General features: G+C 33.2%; 2 protein-coding genes and 1 long non-coding RNA gene across 3 annotated transcripts; 2 read left to right on the top strand and 1 right to left on the bottom strand.

The window, feature by feature from the left end:
• Window positions 1-1,073: 1,073 nt before the first annotated feature.
• LOC141287806 (uncharacterized) lies at window positions 1,074-1,941 on the top strand. The gene is made up of 3 exons (XR_012339533.1): window positions 1,074-1,199; window positions 1,435-1,573; window positions 1,661-1,941. It is a non-coding gene; the product is annotated as an uncharacterized lncRNA (long non-coding RNA).
• A 5,950-nt stretch (window positions 1,942-7,891) lies between these two features.
• On the top strand, window positions 7,892-11,137 carry dynll1 (dynein, light chain, LC8-type 1). Its single transcript, XM_073819405.1, has 3 exons — window positions 7,892-7,988; window positions 8,724-8,862; window positions 10,752-11,137. The coding sequence occupies exons 2-3, from the start codon at window positions 8,731-8,733 to the stop codon at window positions 10,887-10,889; spliced, it is 270 nt and encodes an 89-aa protein (XP_073675506.1). The 5' UTR covers window positions 7,892-7,988; window positions 8,724-8,730; the 3' UTR covers window positions 10,890-11,137.
• A 5,692-nt stretch (window positions 11,138-16,829) lies between these two features.
• Window positions 16,830-20,894, bottom strand: rpl6 (ribosomal protein L6). The gene is made up of 6 exons (XM_073818865.1): window positions 20,717-20,894; window positions 20,530-20,628; window positions 18,747-18,890; window positions 17,384-17,432; window positions 17,105-17,289; window positions 16,830-17,012 (listed from the first exon to the last, which is right to left on the bottom strand). Exons 1-6 carry the CDS (start codon window positions 20,864-20,866, stop codon window positions 16,860-16,862), a joined length of 780 nt encoding a protein of 259 aa, XP_073674966.1. The 5' UTR covers window positions 20,867-20,894; the 3' UTR covers window positions 16,830-16,859.
• Window positions 20,895-22,037: the final 1,143 nt, after the last annotated feature.

Here is a 22,037-nt window from a genome sequence, read left to right as displayed (position 1 = left end):
ATGTTTTTCCCCCCACAAAGTTCTCTTTGGAATAAAATGGATAAAGCAGATGGTTTAATAACAATTTGAACATAATTCTATCTGTGTTTGATTAATCTGGTAATATTTTAATTTACAAACAATTTAAGAATCTCCATAATTTTCTAGTCCCACGAAAGGAATATAATCATTTGATGAGAGCTATACCAGTAGGCTTAACCCAGTTAATTAAAAATCACCTTAAATTCAGTAAAAGCAACAGTGTTTATCCAGCTTTACGTTTTATTGGTATTGATATCTTAGATCAGAAATGCAAAAACAGACATATTCCCAAATATATCAGACAAAGAGAAAGATTACTCCAAGAAGAAAATTCTACTGGGGTTCCTTAATAACAAACATAAATTGGAGAAAGGCCTGGTTTTTGCCAAGTAAATTTTGTATATCTAACAAGGTTAAGGAGATTCATAATAAAATCCTTCATAAAATGTATCCTGTAAATTTGTCTATTTCCAAGTCTGATGTTGATGAGTCTTGCTCGTTCTGTGGTTTTGTTGAGGAAACAAACAAAAATAACCAACAAATTATGGGTTTACTTAAGCACATGTTTGTAGCATGTGACCCATATGTTTGACCTTTGTCCTGAAAATCCAAAGCTATTATCTGCTGAATATGTTGGAATTTTCCTTAAATTTAATGCAAAATTCTTAATTCATAAGCAAAAATGGCTTAAATCTCCTCTGTCTGTTCCCCTTTTTCTTGCTGACTTGGATTCTCTTGTAAGACTTACAAATAACAAAAAGAGTGCCAACTTTTCTAAGATGTAATTTTATTTTTGTGCTTTTCTTTTCTGTGTGGATAATACCATAATTTGATGTATGCAAATCCAGACCGTTAGCTTTCTATCCTTATTTTTATGATTGTTCTTTGTAGGACTACATCCATGTCTCATTTGCCTGTTTATATGTTTTACAAGTTCTAAAAAAACTAAAACTAAAAACGTTAAAGAATGCAACACACGTGTCTCCCGGAAATCCGGTATAATTTAACCACACCGATGAAGACTTCGAAACAGTGTTTCCCGCTAAGTATGCCGTATGAATCAGACGTTCAGCCCACGGTCTATGACGCTGAGACTAGTTACACATTTACTTTAGTTTTACTTTTACACAACTGGAGCGTCACAAACACTGTGCCTGTGAAATCACCATATAAACAAGGTAAGACAAAGAGAGAAGTTTCCTTTTAAATATTTAAGTATATTAAAACATGTTTTGTATAGAATATATTAGTTTGGTTTCACCGATAATATGGGCCAACAAATCCTGGTCATAATTGGCAGCAAGCCAAGTCTCAATGCTGAATAGTGAACCATAACAAAAATGTGTTTTTCTTGAGATTCTGTGCTGTTTTATTTAATAAATTTCTCATTAAAACAAATTATTTGTTCTACAGAACAACCATGGCGAAAAAATCCTATGAGGTCAAATATGCAACGATAACTGAAGAGATGCAGCAGGACGCTCTCCAGTGTGTCCTTATGGCTGATTATAAGTACAAAGAGCACAATGACATTGCTAAATACATTGCGAAGGTTAATACGAGTTCCTTTATTTTAATAGTTCATTCACTACTGTGCAAATTGTGAGTTGGAATCGTGGAACTGTCTATTTCTTTGCAGGAATTTGACAGAAAGCATCAGGGCGACTGGTACTGCATTGTGGGGACCTTTGGTTGCCACATTCCAAGCAAATATGATGTCTGCATCTTTGATGGCGAAAAATATATTCTGCTCTTCAAGCCTTAGCTGAGCGACAGCAACGGTTCAAACTCATTTTATAATAAAGTGTAAATGCACTAAGAACTTAGGGTCAGCTGTTTTAGCTGTATTGCATGATTACGCTGGAAAAGAAAAAAAATCTGTGCTATGGTTGTATGAATAAATGTTTTATGAATTTGTCATTCTCTGTAGGACTCTTTGCTTTTGTAAGTTATGCCAGTGATAGCATTAGTTTCGTAGACTAAAACCTGGAATACACCACATGATTTTTTGCAGTCGGTTTACAGTCTGGAGAAGTTGAGGCTAGTTCTGAAAGTCAGAGCAAGTCTGCAGATTTGAGTTGACAGATTTCATAGAAAATCGCGTAGTGTATGATGGTCACAGACTTCGATTTTTTAGCTTCAGACTTTGATTCCAGCCAGTTGGAGGATATCAAAGACTATAGAATACCAAAGACATGTCACTCGTGTAGTTTTGAATGGGGAAAAATGCAACGGTCATCATGGCCGCAAAGCTCCGCCTTCTTAGTGAAAGAGCCAATCGTTGATTAGTAAAGTCAGCGCGTCACTGCAGCTACCGTGAGAAGTTCCGGTTGCTATAGAAACAGTTGGCGCTCTAAGACGTGTGTTCAGTACTGCGCATGCGCACTGGCTCATCCAGCCGGAAAAATAAGCGTTTTTTAACGCTATTAAAGCACAAGGAACTATATTTATGAGGCAGTTCTTGTTGGATTTCTTTGGAGATTTCAAATATGAAATTTAATCGTAAGTTTGGCAAACAGTTTTGGAGAAATTGATGTTTCCCCATTCAAAGAGATAGGAGCTGCACTTGTATGCCCGAGAGGCATTTCAAAGATGGCCGCCGAGTGACATGACTTGTCTTAAAAGGACTTTGAGGATATCAAACATGTTTGATCTTTTCAGCTGATTTTAGAACGCATGTTGTTTTCATTTGTTATGCGTCTCCTAGCAACAAGGCGCACGTTTCTGCATGAGTTTGTTGTGATCAGAACGAATTCAAAGTCTGCTAGTGTATTATCCTAGTTTTCCTCTGTCACAGTTTACAAATTCGGTAAGTGTACGATGCCTATTGTTTAAAAAATCTGTTCAGATTTTAAAAGTCGTGTAGTGTATTCCAGCCTTTACAAATAGAATGAATTTGAAAGACTTAAAACAACATTTTACAGTTTAACAGTTATTTGATCCCCCGCTGGTTTTGTAAGTTTGCCCACTAACAAAGAAATCATTTTAATGGTAGGTTTATTTGAACAGTGAGAGACAGAACGCATTTTTTTTTAAGTTATAAATTGATTTGCATTTTAATAATTAAAATAAGTATTTGATCCCCTATCAAGCAACAAGATTTCTGGCTCCCATGTGTCTTTTTAAACAGGTAAGAAACTGAGATTAGGAGCACTCTCTTAAAGGGAGTGCTCCTAATCTCATCTTGTTACCTGTATAAAAGAAACATGTCCAAAGAAGCAATCAATCAATCAGATTCCAAAACTGGGCATAATGACTGCACGGTTTAATGTTTGGTTGACCAATCAGCGGAAAGGGATGTTTTATTCCCGCCTGTGCAGAGATCGAAAATTGAAGTCGTTTATTCATTCTGTAGACATGATTTGAAAAACGGAAAATCAAGCATAATTTTTTTTTTTTTGAAAGACTGCAATATATATATACACACACAGGTGCATCTCAATATATATATATATATATATATATATATATAATATAGTTTTAGTTTTTAGTTTTAGTTAACGATAATCATCCTGGCAGGTAACATAGTCAGCAGCCACATGCAGGAGATACAGTTAATAGTGATTTTAATGATTTAATTTCTTTTGTTTCATTATTGTTATATAATTTACTTAAAGATGCACTTAATGTTTCTTTAATTTATCCAACACAAAATCATTAATATTAAAACAATAAAAGGCTTGAACTACTTCAGTTGTGTGTAATGAATCTAAAATATATGAAAGTCTAATGTTTATCAGTACATTACAGAAAATAATGAACTTTATCACAATATGCTATTTTTTTGAGAAGGACCTGTTCACTGATTTTCTGCATTGTGGCCATCATAGCAGCAGGTAAGTCTCAATGCTGAATAAAATCTAGGGTTCATTTAAGTTGTTTTACCATTACAAAAAAATGTGTTAATCTTTAGATTCAGTTTTGTTTATTTATCATACCTGCTTATTAAAACAAAATCTGAGTTTATGATTGCAGATCAACCATGGAATCGACTGAGATAATAAAAACAGAAATGAGTGATGCGAGCGAAGTGCTCTTAAAGACAGTGCTCTCTACATCAAGAAGGTTAATATGAGTTCCTTGGTTTGTATTTTATTGATGTGACTTGTAACTATTCACTACAGTAAAATGTGTTCTATTGTGGTTTTTTGTAAATGAGGGTTTAGTGGAATTTTAATACAGTATTTTTCTATATAGGAGTTTGACAGAAAGCATCAGCCCAAATGGAACTGCATTATGGGGGAAAGCTTTGGTTACTATGTGCACTACAATACCAACTGTTACATCTTTAGGGCAGACAAAAGAAAGGTCTGGCTACGCGAGACTAGGCAAGAAGTAACAGCTGTTATTGTACAATATTATATATATTATACAATATTTCTATGAATAAATCTCTGACAGAGACTCCTTCCCTATCAGCCAATCACAGTGTGCATAATTAGTAAGTATGCTGACATCATCCATAGCAATGAGGTGGTGTGCAGCTCTTATTTATTTACCATGCTACTGAACTTGCTGTTAATTTTTTTGTTTTGCATTGTAAATTTTTTATTCATAAATCCAAATTTCTTAATATGTTACCTAGATTTGATGTCTTTCTCGCAGAGATTTTGCTTATTGTTCAGTTCTTTTTCATGATAACAAGAACAAGTTTCTTAAGGCATATGACGATATTTTTCTTACTGATTGAGGTGCTGTTTTTATTTATTTATTTATTTATTTTCTTTTTCTTTCCTTCTTTTATTTTATTGTATTTCTATGCAGTGCTGTTTATTGTTGTTTTAGATTTTGCCTTGCAGTCAAAAAAAAGCTCTTATTTATTTGAATGGGGAAACACTGGCTGTATCTGAAATTGACCCCTATTCGCTATTTACTATTCCCCTTCATTAATCCACTCGTACAGTTCACTTGAAGGAGTGAATGAAAACGAGTGAGTGAATTCAGACACTAGTGCACCGGAAGAACTGCCGCTTTTGCATAGTTTGCATCTTGCTGTTTAATAATCATTTGAAACGGGCAGTTCCAGTAGTAAGATTAAAGGATTCATCATGTAGGGCCTACTCTGTCACTAAAATTACGTATAAACCCTAGTTTAACAATTTAATAATCAGTTTACAAAAAATTTGTACCTGTGTTACGCCGTGGACGAGTTCGTTTTAAAATGAAGGATGGGTGATTCAGCTGTGGCGCCATCTTCTGGCGAGACGCGGGAATTCAAATAGCCGTTGAGTGTACATCGGTTGTACACTCGTTTTTACAGTGCATTGTGGGATTGAATGAGTCCACTCGAAAACGTCTACTATAGTCAAAGTCCCTTTAAGGCATTTTATAGTCTTTGCTATGGTTTCGAACACCACTTAAAATGGCTGTCCCCTCAAATAGTGCCCTATTTGAGGGTATATGGGGCCATTTCGGATACAGCCATCAAACTTTCAAAAACTATTCACCAAGCTTACGATTAAATTTCATATTTTAAATTACCAATGAAATCTGACAAGAATATGCCTCATAGCTATTGTTCCTTGTGCTCCAATAGGCTATAGACGTTTTTCCTGAACACGGAAGTAAGTCCGACTCTTAACTGAAAGAATGCTTTGCATTTCCGGTCTGCATTGTTTCTAGTCAAATTAGGGTATATTCCGAGCTAATAAACTAATGTTAAACCTATTAAAATGTTTTTTAAAAGCACATGGCTCCATAGTGCCATCACTTGGCAATGTCGCAATGACCGTCATTTGTCAGTGCCTCACTTTAATGAGTGTGTAGATGACACGAAGCAGCGGACGTTAGCTACATTAAAAACAGATGGACGCTATTTGAATGGGTTCCTATGGAAACCGGAACAGAAAAGCATTCAATCTGACGTTAGAATTCGTAATGGCGGCGGTCATCGTTTACTCAGGAAAAAGCTTTGCTGCGTCCCAATTCGCATACTATCTGTCCTAAATAGTATTCGAAAATAGAATTAGTATGTCCCAAATCGTAGTATGTTCAAAAAAGTATTCCAAAGATTCCCGGATGGTCTACTACTTCACTTCAGAATTCGAAGTGCGGATCAATGCACACTCTAACGGCTAATATTGCCCACAACACATTGCGCGGTGAACGAGGATTCGATTAGAACTACAAACACGCATAAAAAGTGTTAAAAAACTACAAAAATGGAGGAAATGTGCGAACAACGGACAGGTAGAGAAAGGGGTTTGAGTGATAAATAATCAGTGTGTAACCTGATAAAAAATATATATTTTAAATGTTATCCTCGTTATATTTCATGTGCAGCAACATTATGAACTTTATAATGATAGGTTTGGTCATTAACGTTTAAATGCAAACACGAGCAGAGTTCTCGGCATGAAAGACTCCTGAAAGAACGTGCCTCTAAGGAAATTAAATTAAGCGAAATGTAGATAATGTTAACTGTGATGATTGACAGGGCAGTTTAAACAGTGACAGGATTCAGGTAACCAAGCAACAGAGCGTCCGTTAAAGAAGCAGTTATGATGAAGTAGTATGTCCCAAAGCTCGCCTACTATTCTGCTACATACTCAAAAGTATGTACTTTTTCTTCACAAAAAGAGTACATACTTTTAGGGCGTAGTATAAGTAGGCGAATTGGGACGCAGCACTTGTTTTTCAGGCTAGATCAGCCTGTGCACATGCGCAGTACTGAGCACACGTATCTATAGCAACCAGAACTTCTAACGGCAGCTGCAGTGACGCTCTGACTTTACTAGGCGGGGCTTCGCGGCCATAATGAGCGTTGCATTTTTCTCCATTCACAACTATACGAGTAACACATCTTGGTATTGTTTAATTTAAAATTATTTGTCATTATTTTATGGATTTGTATGTGATCCCTTGGCAATGTTCTTTTTGTACTATCTGTTCAGGCATTAATAAAAAAAAAAAAAAAAAAAAAAGTAACATGTCTTGGGTATATTTAGCTTCCTTAGTTAGTGCCATATGGTTAGTACGTCTGCCTCCTGTGCTGGAGACCCAAGTTCGAGACCCGCTCGGAGCGGGTGTGGTGGGACTCGGGTGTGAGGGGTTACATATACACCAACCACCTTCAGCTTGGGCTCCACGTTTCTTTTTGCTGTCAAATCTTTACAGATTTTTATAGTTAAGATAAAATAACTTTGATATTGTTTGTAATATTTCAAGACAAACACTTACTTTTCTATGAAATCATGTTTAGATGTCTCAAATCTGATTTTCAGGCTTTTGAAAATGTTTATCTCTCAATCATCATTGTATTGCATTGCATTATATGCATAAATACAATCTTACCAAGTATGAGAGATATAGAGTGAGGAATGATTTTGATATCATTTTATGTAGGTATCTATCTGCTTATATAGATCTCATTTACATTAAATGCATCAGAATTTAATCACTTTTTGATTTGAATAAATTTCAGTATCTGAAGCAAATTGCATTTGCTAAAGCAGTTTTTTCTCCATATTCTCACTATATCAAGCTACATATAAAAGCATATGATACTCAAAAAAAACTTTTTTTTTTTCAAATCATATTTATTTTTAGATTTTTAGATTTACTTTAATAAACTTTTATAAATATATGAATGTTAGCTTTTAACATTCATATATTTCTAAAGAAAAAAAAACTAAACACTCTCAAACATCTATAGGAACACAATTGTGCCCGCCTTTTTTCTGGAAGAGAATTCACTCTTTGTTGCTATAGAGACCAATGAAGCGTCTTAGACGCAAGGCATCACGGTCTGAAATAAAATGCAGGCATACATTGCAGCGAGACTCTTGCAGAGCCGGCCAATCGCAGAGCAGGGCATGGCAGCGACAGCCAATGGGAAGCGAGAGCGGGAGGAGCCAACGGCAGTTACACACCTACATTACTTTTAGTCAAGCACTCAGCGGGAGCATCACGGTTGCTGCGAGTGAGTCGCTTTTCTCTCCGTCTCAAGAAATCGGCACATAAATAAGGTAAAACTTTTACTTTTGTTCGTTTAATGCAGTTTGCAATGCATATTAGACTTTGGAACGAAATATTTTGTGTGTTTTTTTTTCGCTCGGAGTGAGCGATGTTCGCCCGAGTTGACCGTTTGCACAATATAAATAAAATGAATTCAAATAATAGTATTTATTAAAATAACCAAGTAATTAAGATGTATAATTATTTCATTTAAAATTAAAAGGGTGATGCGAAGTGTTGCTTATTTCTAAAAATAACCATGGCACCATTCATTTAGCGTTTACTGATCAAAACAAACATCTCAAAAGCCAGTTTGATTTAATAAGTTAAAAATGTTTTGTTTCATCAATAAAAAGTTCCACGAGCATAATAAGTATCACAAGTTTGGTGTAATAATCTGTGGTGCTGAGTACAGCCTTTAGTTCAGGTGACCATGGCAACAGTAACCTGGCAAAATATGCCACGTGATGTTATGCAATAAAGATGGAATAAAGGCTGTGAGGATCTCATGTGCTGATATTATATAACACCCATCCGCCTGGCTGGTGCGGCCCAACTCTGACGCCTGGCTGGCCATCTTTCACCAGTGTCACCATCGCAGTCAGCAGATGCTTGGAAGTGTGGGTTTGGGGCAGGGCAGAAAGCAGGATGAGCCCGGGATAGGGTGCGTCAGAGGGTGTTGCTCGGATCGAGCCCTGTTTAACTCATTCATTCAGGATTAAATTAATTTGCCTCTCTCTTTTCAGATCAACCATGTCGGACAGAAAGGCAGTGATCAAGAATGCAGATATGTCTGAGGAGATGCAGCAGGACGCTGTGGAGTGCGCAACACAGGCGCTCGAGAAGTACAATATTGAGAAGGACATCGCCGCCTATATCAAGAAGGTACATGTTGCTTTGGTGGGCGGAAGAATACTTTATGGGCTGAAAAATAGAAATAGTTAGAAATATATGGATATTATAAATTAAACATAATTAATTAAATAAAATAACCCAACTTTCAAGACATTTTAATAAAAAATTGTTCATTTATTTATTGAAAACCAATATTTTTTGCATTTTAATTAAAATTAATTTATTAAAAATGGTGAATTATTAAATTAATAATAATATATGTAAATATTATTAATTAATAATTTAACTGAATAAAATGCTAAAAACATACACATTTATTTTTATAATTTTATTAGGCTTTTAATTAAAAATGTAAAATGTAATTTAAAATGTAAATAATTTATATTTATTAAACTTTTTTTGAATGATAATATTTGATTTTATGTATTTTTTTAGCATTTGAATTCAGTTCAGTTGTGAATAATAATATATATGAATAATATAAAGTAATATAACTAAACTGAATTAAAATGCTAAAAGGACAAAAAAAGTTTTAAATTTATTAGTTGTTTTTTAGGTTTTTAATTTACATTTTTAAATAATTTATTGAAAATGTAAATTAAATAACTTATTGAATAATAGTATTGAATAACTTATTGAATAATATTATATGTATTTTTTGCATTTTAATTAATTTTTTGAATGATAATATTTGATTTTATATATTTTTTGCATTTGAATTCAGTTTAATTGTGAATTAATCGTGAATAATAATATATATGAATAATATAAAGTAATATAACTGAACTGAATTAAAATGCTAAAAGGATGAAATGAAATTTTTATTAATTTATTAGTTGTTTTTAGGTTTTTAATTTCAATTTTAAATAATTTATTGAAAATGTAAATAACTTATTGAATAATATTATTGAATGTTGAATAACTTATTAAATAATATTTTATGTATTTTTTGCATTTTAATGAATTTTTTGAATGATAATATTTGATTTTATGTATTCTTCTGTATTTGAATTCAGTTTAATTGTGAATTAATCGTGAATAATAATATATATGAATAATAAAGTAATATAACTGAACTGAATTAATATGCTAAAAGGATTAAATCATTTTTTTATTAACTTATTAGTTGTTTTTTAGGTTTTTAATTTAAATTTTAAATAATTTATTGAAAACGTAAATTAAATAACTTAATTAAATAATAGTATTGTATATTTCAATGGCAATGCCAAAAGGAATAAACGCAAATCTATGTGATGTATTTTTAGCATTTTGATTAATTTAGATATTTTTTCAATATGTGAATTATTAATATATATGAGTAATATTAATCTAATCTAACTGAATTAAAATGCTAAAAACATAAAAATCTATTTCTATGAATTATATATTAGGTTTTACATTTTAAATAATTTATAAAAAATGTAAATTACTTAATTTATTGAACAACGTATTGAAAAATATTTGATTGTATTTTTTAGCATTATTTTAATTTAATTAAAAACATGAATTAAGAATATATATGAACATTATTTAATATTAAAATATACTTAATCAAAATGCTAAAAAGAATGCATAAAATCTATTTGATGTATTTTATTTTGATTTAATAATAATATTGATTATATTAGTAATAATACATCCCGTATGTAATTATGTTTCTCAAACTCACGAACATTATTGGCACTTTTCTAACTTGCTGTGGATTTGCTCAAGTCTAAAATCAGTTTAAATCGAACAAACTTAAACTTGAAAGTCACATTTATATAGAATAATTCAAGCTAGGCATAGTTTTAACTCGTATTACATTATAGGCATTCGATTTTCTCTGTAAGGCTTATTATTAGCAATATTATTTTTATTAGCAATATTTATTTCGCTGAACAAGAAAAACTCTGAAATATCTTGTGGTTTCCTTGCAGGAGTTTGACAAAAAGTACAACCCCACCTGGCATTGCATCGTGGGGAGGAATTTCGGCAGCTACGTGACTCACGAGACCAAACATTTCATCTACTTCTACCTGGGTCAGGTGGCCATCCTGCTGTTCAAATCAGGCTGAGCGACGGCACCCATTCATTTCAACAGACCATTATGAACTGACTGTACTGACGAGGCGAACCATTCCTGCACTGGGACCTGCCTTCCTTCTCTCGGCTGCTTCTCCTTTCGTTCTGATTTGTGTTTAGAAAAGGCCTGTGTGAGAGGGAAATGCCATAAAGAAACACTTGTATTTATTTTTGTTTTCTATACACGGTTTGAGCGTTTTATGTCACCTGCGGTTTTTTAATTAAAGCAAAATGGTTTGGCTTTTCGCCTCCAGTTTCTTGTCTTGGCTTTTAAAATATAGTATGTGTGTGAATATTATTAAATATTAATAAATTGTGAATATTTTTAAACAATTGAAAATAATTACAATGACAATCTTCAATAAAAAGGTAAAAAATAAAATTCTAATATTAACAGTAACTAATATTTTCAATTTTTAGTATTGAAGGAGGGAAAAAATATTAATAATAATTGTGAATATTTTTAAACAATTGAAACAGTTCTAATATGAGCATGTTTAAATAATTGGATTAATTTATTAACTAATATTTCCCAACATGATTTTCAATTTTCAGTACCGAAGGAGGGAAAAGAAAAATATAGTATGTGTGTGAATATTAAATATAAATAAATTGTGAATATTTTTTAACAATTGAAAATGATTACAATGACGAAAATCTATAACAAAAAGGTAAAAAATACAATTATTATATTAAAATGTTTAAATTATTTTATTAACTAATATTTTCCAACTCGATTTTCAATGTTCAGTATTGAAGGAGGGAAAAGAAAAATATAGTATGTGTGTGTGAACATTATTAAATATTAATAAATTGTGAATATTTTTAAACAATTGAAAATAATTACAATGACAATCTATAATAAAAAGGTAAAAACACAATTCAAATATTAACATTTTTAAATAAGTTAATCATTTTAATAACTAATATTTGCCAACAATGTTCAGTATTGAAGGAGGGGAAAAAATATAATATGTGTGTGTGAATATTAATAAATACTAATAAATTGTGAATATTTTTAAACAATGGAAAATAATTACAATGACAGACAAAAAATAAGATTCTAATGTTTACATGTTTATTATTTTAATAACTAATAATGATTATATATATTTGCTGAAGTCTTACGTCAGTTTACATCTAACAAACTTTAAAGTCATATTTGATTCAAGCCGTGCATCTTATTGAAAACAAATTAAGATTAATAGAAGCTAGGCGTAGTATTGACTCATGAGGAAAAATGGGTTGCTATAAAACATTTATGTATTCATATAATTATACCATTTATACTAAGAGCGATCACACCTGTGCAAAAGAATAGAGGGTGTAAACAATTCAATTTTATTTATATAGCAACGCAAATGCAAATGTTGCAAAGCAGCTTTACAGAAAATTTAAGTTTCTACAATATATTTAGTAGTAGCTTATAAGTGGTGACTATGTCAAGTTGATGTAAAATTGCAGTACAACTTACAGCAAAATTTGGTAGTTCTGTGTTTAAGGGGTTGGCATCGTCTCTTCTCAGGTGTTTGGTCATCTTAGATCTTTGTAAGGGTTGGATCCAGAAGGAAGCTCATGTGAGAAAGCCAATCTACTGATCTGCTACTTAAAGGAACACTCCACTTTTTTGGAAATAGGCTCATTCTCCAACTCCCCCCGAGTTAATAAGTTGAGTTTTACCGTTTTGAAATCCGTTCAGCCGTTCTCCTGTTCTGGCGATATCACTTTTAGCATAGCTTAGCATAGATCATTGAATCCTCTTAGACCAATAGCATCGCGTTCAAAAATAACCAGCAAATTCCTTGACTGTTATGCCGGAATGGGAGTGTAGTTCCTAATCTTATCGGCCTAGAAAATCGCATCTTTACATTTTCCACCGGTATTGGTACACAATATAACTACAGAAGAGTCAAGTTTTAAATAGGACAAATATCGAAACTGTTGGTCATTTTTGAACGCGATGTTATTGGTCTAACAGGATTCAATGATCTATGCTAAGCTATGCTAAAAGTGATATCGCCAGAACAGGAGAACGGCTGAATGGATTTCAAAACGGTAAAACTCAACTTATTAACTCGGGGGGAGTTGGAGAATGAGCCTATTTCCAAAAAAAGTGGAATGTTCCTTTAAGCTTTTTATTATTATTCTTCTCAGACTAAGTTTCTGAATGCTGCTACTCCTAGAGATTTCAAGCTGGAACCATCAAACTCAGCCCAGCTCTTCAGAAAGTTCTGACTTAGTGTTCTCTATCTTTTCAGACTGATCCGATTTATAGTTTTCATAAAATTGAAGAGTAAAAATCATCAAAATCCCATAGACTTACATTGACGGAATGTACAAATGAGCCAACACTATTCAAACTCCAACTGTCAAAATTCAAATTTAAACTCCCAGAATCCCTTCTATGTAATATTTCCAATTCATTCAAACAAACTTCCATTCTATCTATTAGTTCTAATCTATTGAGCTATCTAGCCAAGCCTAGCAACTACAATCATGCTAGTAACATGTTAATCATGCTAGTAACTTGCTAGTCATGCTAGCAGCTTGCTAATCATGCTAGAAACATGCTAGTAACTTGTCAGTCATGCTAATAACATGTAAATAATGTGGTAATCATGCTGGAAACATACTAGCAACTTGCTAATCATGCTAATAACATGTTAGAAACATGCTAGCAACTTGCTGGTCAGCCTAGAAACATGCTAGCAACTTGCTTGTCAGCCTAGAAACGTGCTAGCAACTTGCTAATCATGCTAGAAACATGTTAGAAATGTGCTAGCAACTTGCTAATAATGCTAGAAACATGGTGGTAACATGTTAACAACTTGGTAAACATGCTAGAAACATACCAGCAATTTGCTAATTATGCTAGAAACATGCCAGCAACTTGCTGGTCAGCCTAGAAACATGCTAGCAACTTGCTAAGCATGCTAGAAACATCTTAGAAACGTGCTAGCAACTTGATAATCATGCTACAAACATACCATCAATTTGCTAATTATGTTAGAAACATGCTAGCATCTTGCTGGTCAGCCTAGAAACATGCTAGCAACTTGTTAATCATGCTAGAAATGTGGTAACATCTTGCTAATCATGCTAGAAACAAGCTAAAAACATACTAGCAACTTGCTAATCATGTTGGTAACTTGCTAGCAACTTGCTAATCATGATAAAAACAGGTTAGAAATGTACTACAACTTGTTAGTAATGCTAGGAACATGCTAGCAGCTCGCTAATCATGTTAGAAACATGCTAATGACATGCCAGTAACTTGCTAATCATGCTAGAAACATGCTAGAAACTTGCTAGAAACATGCTAAACATGATAGTAACTTGTTAATCATGCCAGAAACACGCTAGCAACATGTTAACAACTTGCTAATAATGTTAGAAACATACTAACAACTTGATAATCATGTTAGAAACATGCTAGCAAATTGCTAAACATGTTAAAAACAGGCTAGCAACTTGCTAATAATGTTGGAAACATGCTAGCAACTTGCTAATCATAATAGAAACAGGTTAGAAACGTGCTCGCAACTTGTTAGTAATGCTAGCAACTTGCTAATCATGTTAGAAACATTCTAGCAACATGCTTACATATTGTTAATCATGCTAGAACCATGCTAGCAACTTGCTTATCATGCTAGAAATGTACTAAACATGCTAGAAAAATGTTAGAATCATGTTAACTACATTCAAATCATGCTAGCAACATGCTAATAATCTATCTATATAAAGTTCAAAACCTTAAGCTTTTACAACTGCTTTAAACGTTCAAGCTAGGCTTCCTCAAGCCAACCTAAAGTTTGTCTTGACAAACTTTTTTATCAAGTTGCAAAAGGTAAGTAGTAATATTTTGTAACTGATATGGAACCTAATAGGTAACCAGAGGAGAGACTGTAAAATTTGGGTAATATGATCATATTTTTTTGACCTGGTAAGGACTAGCTTGGCAATGTTTTTAAGATGGATGAATGCTGTTTTTGTAACACAGGAAATATGATTTTCAAAAGATGAGTTGCTCTCTATAATGCATAGATTTTTGACTGTAGAGGAAATAACAGTACATCTGTCAAGATGCAAATTGTAATCCAAGAGATTCTGTGTATTGTTTTTTGGTCCAATAAGTAATATCTCTTATCTGAATTTAATAGGAGAAAATTATTGGTCATCCAGTTTTTTAGTTTGGGCACCCCTGATCTAAACCATCTTAAAGCCTGCCCTTGAATACCTATATAGTTTTGTAATCGATCTATGAGTCACGGTCTATAGTGTTGAACGCAGCAATAAGATTAAAACTAGCAATGAGATGCATATGTGTGTGAATACTTGTGTATCCATATAATTATACCATTTCTACTAAGAACGATCACACCTGCACAACAGAATAGAGGGTGTAAACACACACTGCGCTCATTAAGCCTAAAAATTTCACTGAAGATGAAGCTCAAAGCAGACAGATTTAGAAATTCAAAGCACTGTAAATTAATAAACTATTTGTTTTAAGCTGACTGCAATGAGATATCTAAAAGCTATTTATAGAAAACATACAGATTTTTTTTTTTTTTTTTGGAAAATCCTCTAAGAGAGACATTTTTAAGTAGCTTTTTACAAACCAGCTAACATTCAGAATTGTTATCTGGTATGAGACAAAAACAGTTTGCAGAATGTGCAAAATGTTATTTTAAATAAGAAGGATTCTACAAAATGCATGTTGTTTTTTATTTAGCACAGACCTGAATAAGATATTTCACATTAAAGATGTTTACATATAGTCTGTAAGAGAAAATAGTGGAATTTCAAAGTTTACATACACTTGATTCTTAATACTTTGTTGTTACCTGAATTATTATTATTTTTTTTTTAGTGATAGTTGTTTTTAAGTGTCTTGTTTGTCCTGAACAGAAAAATCCTTCAGTTCCCACAAATTCTTTGCTTTTTCAGCATTTTGTGTATTTGAATTCTTTCAACAATGACTGTATGATTTTGAGATCCATCTTTTCACACTGAGGACAACTGAGGGACTCATATGCAACTATTACAGAAGGTTCAAACACTCACTGATGCTCCAGAAGGAAAAACAATGCATTAAGAGGGAAAACCTTTGTAACTTATTTTGTCTTCTGGGAAACATGCAAGTAGCTTCTGTAGAGTAGTACTAAATGAAAAACAAAAAGGTATTTAGACAAAATAAGAAAATTGCACATCTTCATTCTGTTCAAAAGTTTTCTTAATGCATCTTCAAAAGCTCTTAATGCATCGTGTTTCCTTCTGAAGCATCAGTGAGCATTTAAACCTTCTGTAATAGTTGTATATGAGTCCCTCAGTTGTCCTCAGTGTCAAAAGATGGATCTCAAAATCATTCAGTCATTGCTGGAAAGGGTTCAAATGCACAAAAATGCTGGAAAACGAAAGAATTTGTGGGACCTGAAGGATTTTTCAGAAGAACAGCAGTGAGTTTAACTGTTCAGGACAAACAATGGACTCATGAACAACTCACTAAACCAAAAAAAAAAAAAAAAAAATTATTTTCTCTTGTGGACTATATGTAAACATTTTATGTGAAATCTTATTTAGGTCAGTAGTAAACAAAATAACATGCATTTTCATATGATCCCTCTCATTTCATTAAAATAGTTAACATTTTGCAAGGTGTATATCACCTTTTGACCTCAACTGTATATGAGAAACGGTAATAAAGGGTTTATGCATTTATATCACTTTGAAATTCCACCATTATTGCATGGGTGTGTTTTTTTTTTTTTATTTGAACCATTTATTAATTACTTCAATTTTCTCTTTATTGCTCATTAAAGTATCAAATAATGAATTTGCAATTATAGATTCATTTGTAAACAAATTTAATGCCCATGTGATTAAATCCTTATGAAACATAAAATGACGCAAATAAAGCAGCACAGAAAGTGTTCTGGATTGACACAGATTTTATTTGCATTTTAGAAAACCAGTTTGTGTGGATAGACACCACTAGACAGGCAGAACGTGGTGCGCAGGTATCCTTTGAGCTGAGGAACCTTCTTGATCAGAGGAAGCAGCTGAGAATCCACTGCTTTCTGGTCGGCCTTGCGCTGCTCTGTCAACTGATACTTCTGCAAGAACGTAAAACAAGAGCAATCAGGTTTGCACTCTTCCCAAAACCTCCATACAGAAAGCATTCAGTGAACTGGAATAGCTTTTTTACCTCTTTCTCTGTGTCAAAGATCTCTCCCTCCTGGTGCTTGGGTTTCCTCAGCTTCTTCTTCTTGAAGTAGGTGTCAGTGAGCGTCTTGGGGATCTTCATGCTAGAGATGTCCACACTGGTGTTTGTGGCGATGCAGAACTTCTGGTGAGCTCTACGCAGGGGCACTCTGTTCAGAGCCAGAGGACCTGAGAGAGACAAAAGACGCCGTTTAATTATTTACTCCTCAAACTGCAACAAAACCCCCTTCTATTGCTTCAGCATCAGGCGATGACTACGTACCGGTGACGAGGAGAAGACCAGTTCCCAGCTGCTTGAGGAAGACCACACGCTGCAGAAGGAAACAGATTCACTGTTAGTCCTCATAGGAGCCTCTTGAAATTTAAATATCAAGTGCAGCCTAACCCACTTGAGCAGAACGAACGGTCAACACGAGTGTTTGTGTGGGAGGAGAGCATCTGCGTTTCACACGTAGGAGTTTGACGGTGTAGATGTATGAGAGAGACTTTGTTCAGTTACTGAATGCTGTGCTTTGAGATCCAAATCACTCTGGGATCCCAGAAAGATGAACGATTTGAAGATTAGGGTAAATGTAACTTATTTTATCTTTGCAAGTGCAGGACTCAATGGAAAAAATACAATACTTATTTACATTTTGTTCAAAAGTTTTCACCCCCCTATTGTTTTTTCTTCTAAAGCATCAGTGAGTGTTTGAACCTCCTGTAATAGTTGCATTTGAGTCCCTCAGTTGTCCTCAGTGTGAAAAGATGGATCTCAAAATCATACAGTCATTGTTGGAAAGGGTTCAAATGCACAAAAATGCTGAAAAACTAAATTTGTGGGACCTGAAGGATTTTGTTGAAGAACAGCAGACAGTTTAACCGTTTAGGACAAACAAGGGACTCATGAACAACTATCACTAAACAAAAAAAAAAAAAAATAATATATATATATATATATACTCATCAAGAATCAACCACATGAAAACTTTTGAACAGGATCATTTTTAAAAATTCAACTATTATTGTCTCTTGTGGTCTATATGTAAAAGTCTCAGGTCAGTACTAGAAAAAAAAAAAACCTATTTTGTATGATCTCATATGTGACCCTGGACCACAAAACCAGTCTTAAGTAGCTGGGGTATATTTGTAGCAATAGCCAAAAATACATTGCATGGGTCAATTTGTGATTTTTATTTTATGCCAAAAATCATTAGGAAATTAAGTAAAGATCATGTTCCATGAAGATTTTTTGTAAAATTCCTACTGTAAATATATCAAAATGTAATTTTTGATTTGTAATATGCATTGTTAAGAACCTAATTTGGACAACTTTAAAGGTGATTTTCTCAGTATTTTTGATTTTTTTGCATCCTCAGATTTCTGATTTTCCAATAGATGTATCTCAGTCAAATATTGTCCTATCCTAACAAACCATACATCAATAGAAAGCTTATTTATTGAGCTTTCATATGATGTATAAATCTCAGTTTTGTCAAATTTAACCTTATGACTGGTTTTGTGGTCCAGGGTCACATATTTTGTAAAAATAATTAACATTTTGCAGATTCTGCAAGGTGTACGTAAACTTTTGACCTCAATTGTATATGAGAAATGGTAATAAAGATGAAGAAACGTGCATGCACCTTTCCGCGGTGGCGTCCGGTCAGCAGGATCAGGACCGTTCCGGGTTTGATGGACTTGCGCAGTTTCCTGCGGTGCTGAGAGAAGGGCTTTTTGCCGAATCTTTGCCTTTTACGGGGCGCATCCTCTGTGGGGTAGTAACGGGGCTGGACACAAAATGCAGGAAATAGACAAATCATTAGGATATCAAGTAGAAATTGTGTTTCATGAAGATATTTTGTACATTTCCTAGAGTAAATATCAAAACTTACTTTTTGATTATTAATATGCATTGCTAAGATCTACATTGACAACTTTTAAGGCGATTTTCTTTATATTTTTATTTTTTGCACCCTCAGATTCCTGATTTTCAAATAGTTGTATCTCAGCCAAATATTGTCCTAAACAACCATACATCAATGGAAAGCTCATTTATTCAGCTTTCAACTAATGTATACATCTCAATTTTGAAAATAAAATAACCCTTATGACTGGTTTTGTGGTCCAGGGCAGTCCAAATTTAATTAAACTAATTTTTATAAATCATTAATTTATGCCTTATAAGCCATGATGCAAGCAAAAGATTATTATTTGTAACGTCTAATCTAACAATTTATTAAAGTCTTTAAATTGAATTGTTTTAGTTTTATTCTTTAATCTGTAGTCTCATTATTTCAATACTGAGATGAAGGAAAATATTCTCAATATAACCATTACATCAATTAAAGGCATGAACTACTTTGAAATAGATAGATGGATGGATTAAATTATTAAATTTATGAAGTCTACGCTACCAGTCAGAAGTTTCTGAACAGTGAGATTTGTATTTTTTTTTTAATAGTAGTATCTTCTGCTTACCAAGCCTGCATTTATTTGATCCAAAGTAAAGCAAAAACAGTAATTGTTTTAGCCATTTGAATATATTTAAAAATGTCATTTATTTCTGTGATTACAAAGCTGAATTTTTAGCAGTTACTTGTCACATGATCCTTCAGAAATTATTCTAATATACTGATTTGCTGCTCAAAAAACATTGTTGAAAACAGCTGAATAGACTTTGTTTTGTTTTTTTTAAATGAATAGAAAAGTTCAGAAGAACATCATTTAGTTTGAATAGTAAACTTTTATAAAATATTAAAATGTCTTTACCATCACGTTATCAATTTAAAGCATCTTTTCTAAATAAAAAAGTATTCATTTCTATAATTTCTTTCTCCAAAAAAAATGTAATTCTGATTCTAAGCTTTTGAACGATATAGTTAATGTTACAAAAGCTTTTTATTTCAGAAAAATGCTGTTCTTTGCATCTTTCCATTCATCCTGAAAAAAAGCATCTCAACTGTTAAATATTGACAATATAATAAGTCAAAAATGTTTCGTGAACAGCAAATCAGCATATTAGAATGATTTATAAAAGGAGTAAAGATGCTGAAATATCAGCTTTGATCACAGAAATTAATTACATTTCAAAATATATTTAAACATAAAACATTTTAAATAGTAAAAATATTTCAAAATTGCACCGTTTTGCTGTACTTTGAGTCAAATAAATGCAGGCTCTCTATTCACAAATATGACCGTTCAAACACTTTTGACTGGTAGTGTACTTATCCAATTTCTATCAAAACATTGTAAATATTACTCAGAAAGGTTTTTATTTAAACTAACTAATTTTACACACTAGTTAAGGAGGGTTCAAAATGACCACAAATGGAGCAAGATTGTATACTTTCATGGTTAAACCAACTTGGACCCAAATCACTTCCTAAAACCTCAGAGATTTGGTCATAAAAGTCTTTTGCTCACCATTTTGCGCAGTTTGACCACACGGGTGCCTCCATTTTTGTCTCCACCGACAGTTTTGGTGACTGTGGTGGGAGTCTTCTCCTTGATTTTCTTTTCAATCTGAAAGACAGACGACAGACCGATATAAAACACACCAGCCTTGAGCTGAGAGTTCATTCTGATCCGATCTGATCCTGCAAAAACTCACCTTCGTCACAGGAGCTTTAGTCTTCCTCTTGTACATGGCCCGGCGAGCGTACATGGCAGACCGGGAATAGCGGCCGATACCCCGGACCAGGACGGGGTTACGGCTGCCATGCTTGCAGACCTTCTTCTTCTTCTTATCGCCCTCAGCCATCTGAGAAAATACAGTAGATATTAAAACATGCATGTGTGCAAAAAGACACCCATTACTCTGAGATCAGAAAATATATCTATTATGAAAAATACTATAATATTGACATCTTAAAAAGGCCTTTTAATTACAAAAGCACAGCTATTTTACTAAATATACTCACAAATCTAAGCGAAATCTTATAGTAGACCGCAATTAACATTAGAAATATTTTAAACGTCATGTATAGAGACTGTTAATCGTGCAACACTTTACTGTATTTCTCTTATATATACACACTGTAATATTTACATCTCAACAGTGCCTTTCAACAATATCAGCACAGCTATTTTACTAAACACTCACAAATCAATACAAAATCTTATAGTAGACAGCAATTAACATTACAAATATTTTAAATGTTACATATACTGTTAATCATGCACCACTTTAATTACTGTATTTCTCTCTCATATATAAATATACTGTAATATTGACATCTCAACAGTGCCTTTCAACAACATCAGGACAGCCATTTTACTCAATATACCCACAAATCAATGCGAAATCTTACATTAGACAGTAATTACCATTACAAATATTTTAAACGTCACATATGGAGACTGTTAATCGTGCAACACTTAAATTAATATAAATATAACTTGTATTATATATATATATATATATATATATATATATAAAATATTCTTCAGCATGGTGCTGCAGTAACTCAACGTGACCTGATGTAGCATTGCTAACAGGCTAAAGCACATACATAAACACCTATATAGACTTAGAAACATCCTTATATAAACTATTCAACACTATATTTACATGACAACCAGTCACGCACGACTTTACACGTCTTTAATGCGAATAATAACACAAAATCCCTGTTCGGGTTCACACAGACCCGGTTTCAGGCCTCAGCGCGCACCGAACACTTATAATGTCCGTTAAAACACACACTAACGTTACATCCACAAATATCCTCTATTACTAGCGTTATATGTATCTTAAAACATTCATATATGATCCAGAGTGAGATTTTACGATCGGATGATTCGGATTAATACAGATTGTATTTGGAGAAAACAGACACGAAAGCCACAGTTACCTTCAGCTAGAAAAAAAGACCGACATCCGGGCATTTGACGTATATATAGTCGTGACGTATGACGCTCGAGGTTCTTCT

The sequence above is a fragment of the Garra rufa genome, chromosome 15 (genome assembly GCF_049309525.1).
Source record: "Garra rufa chromosome 15, GarRuf1.0, whole genome shotgun sequence".
NCBI lineage: Eukaryota > Metazoa > Chordata > Actinopteri > Cypriniformes > Cyprinidae > Garra > Garra rufa.
The sequence above is the reverse complement of the archived record's forward strand: the minus strand, read 5'-3'. Positions and strand labels throughout refer to the sequence as shown.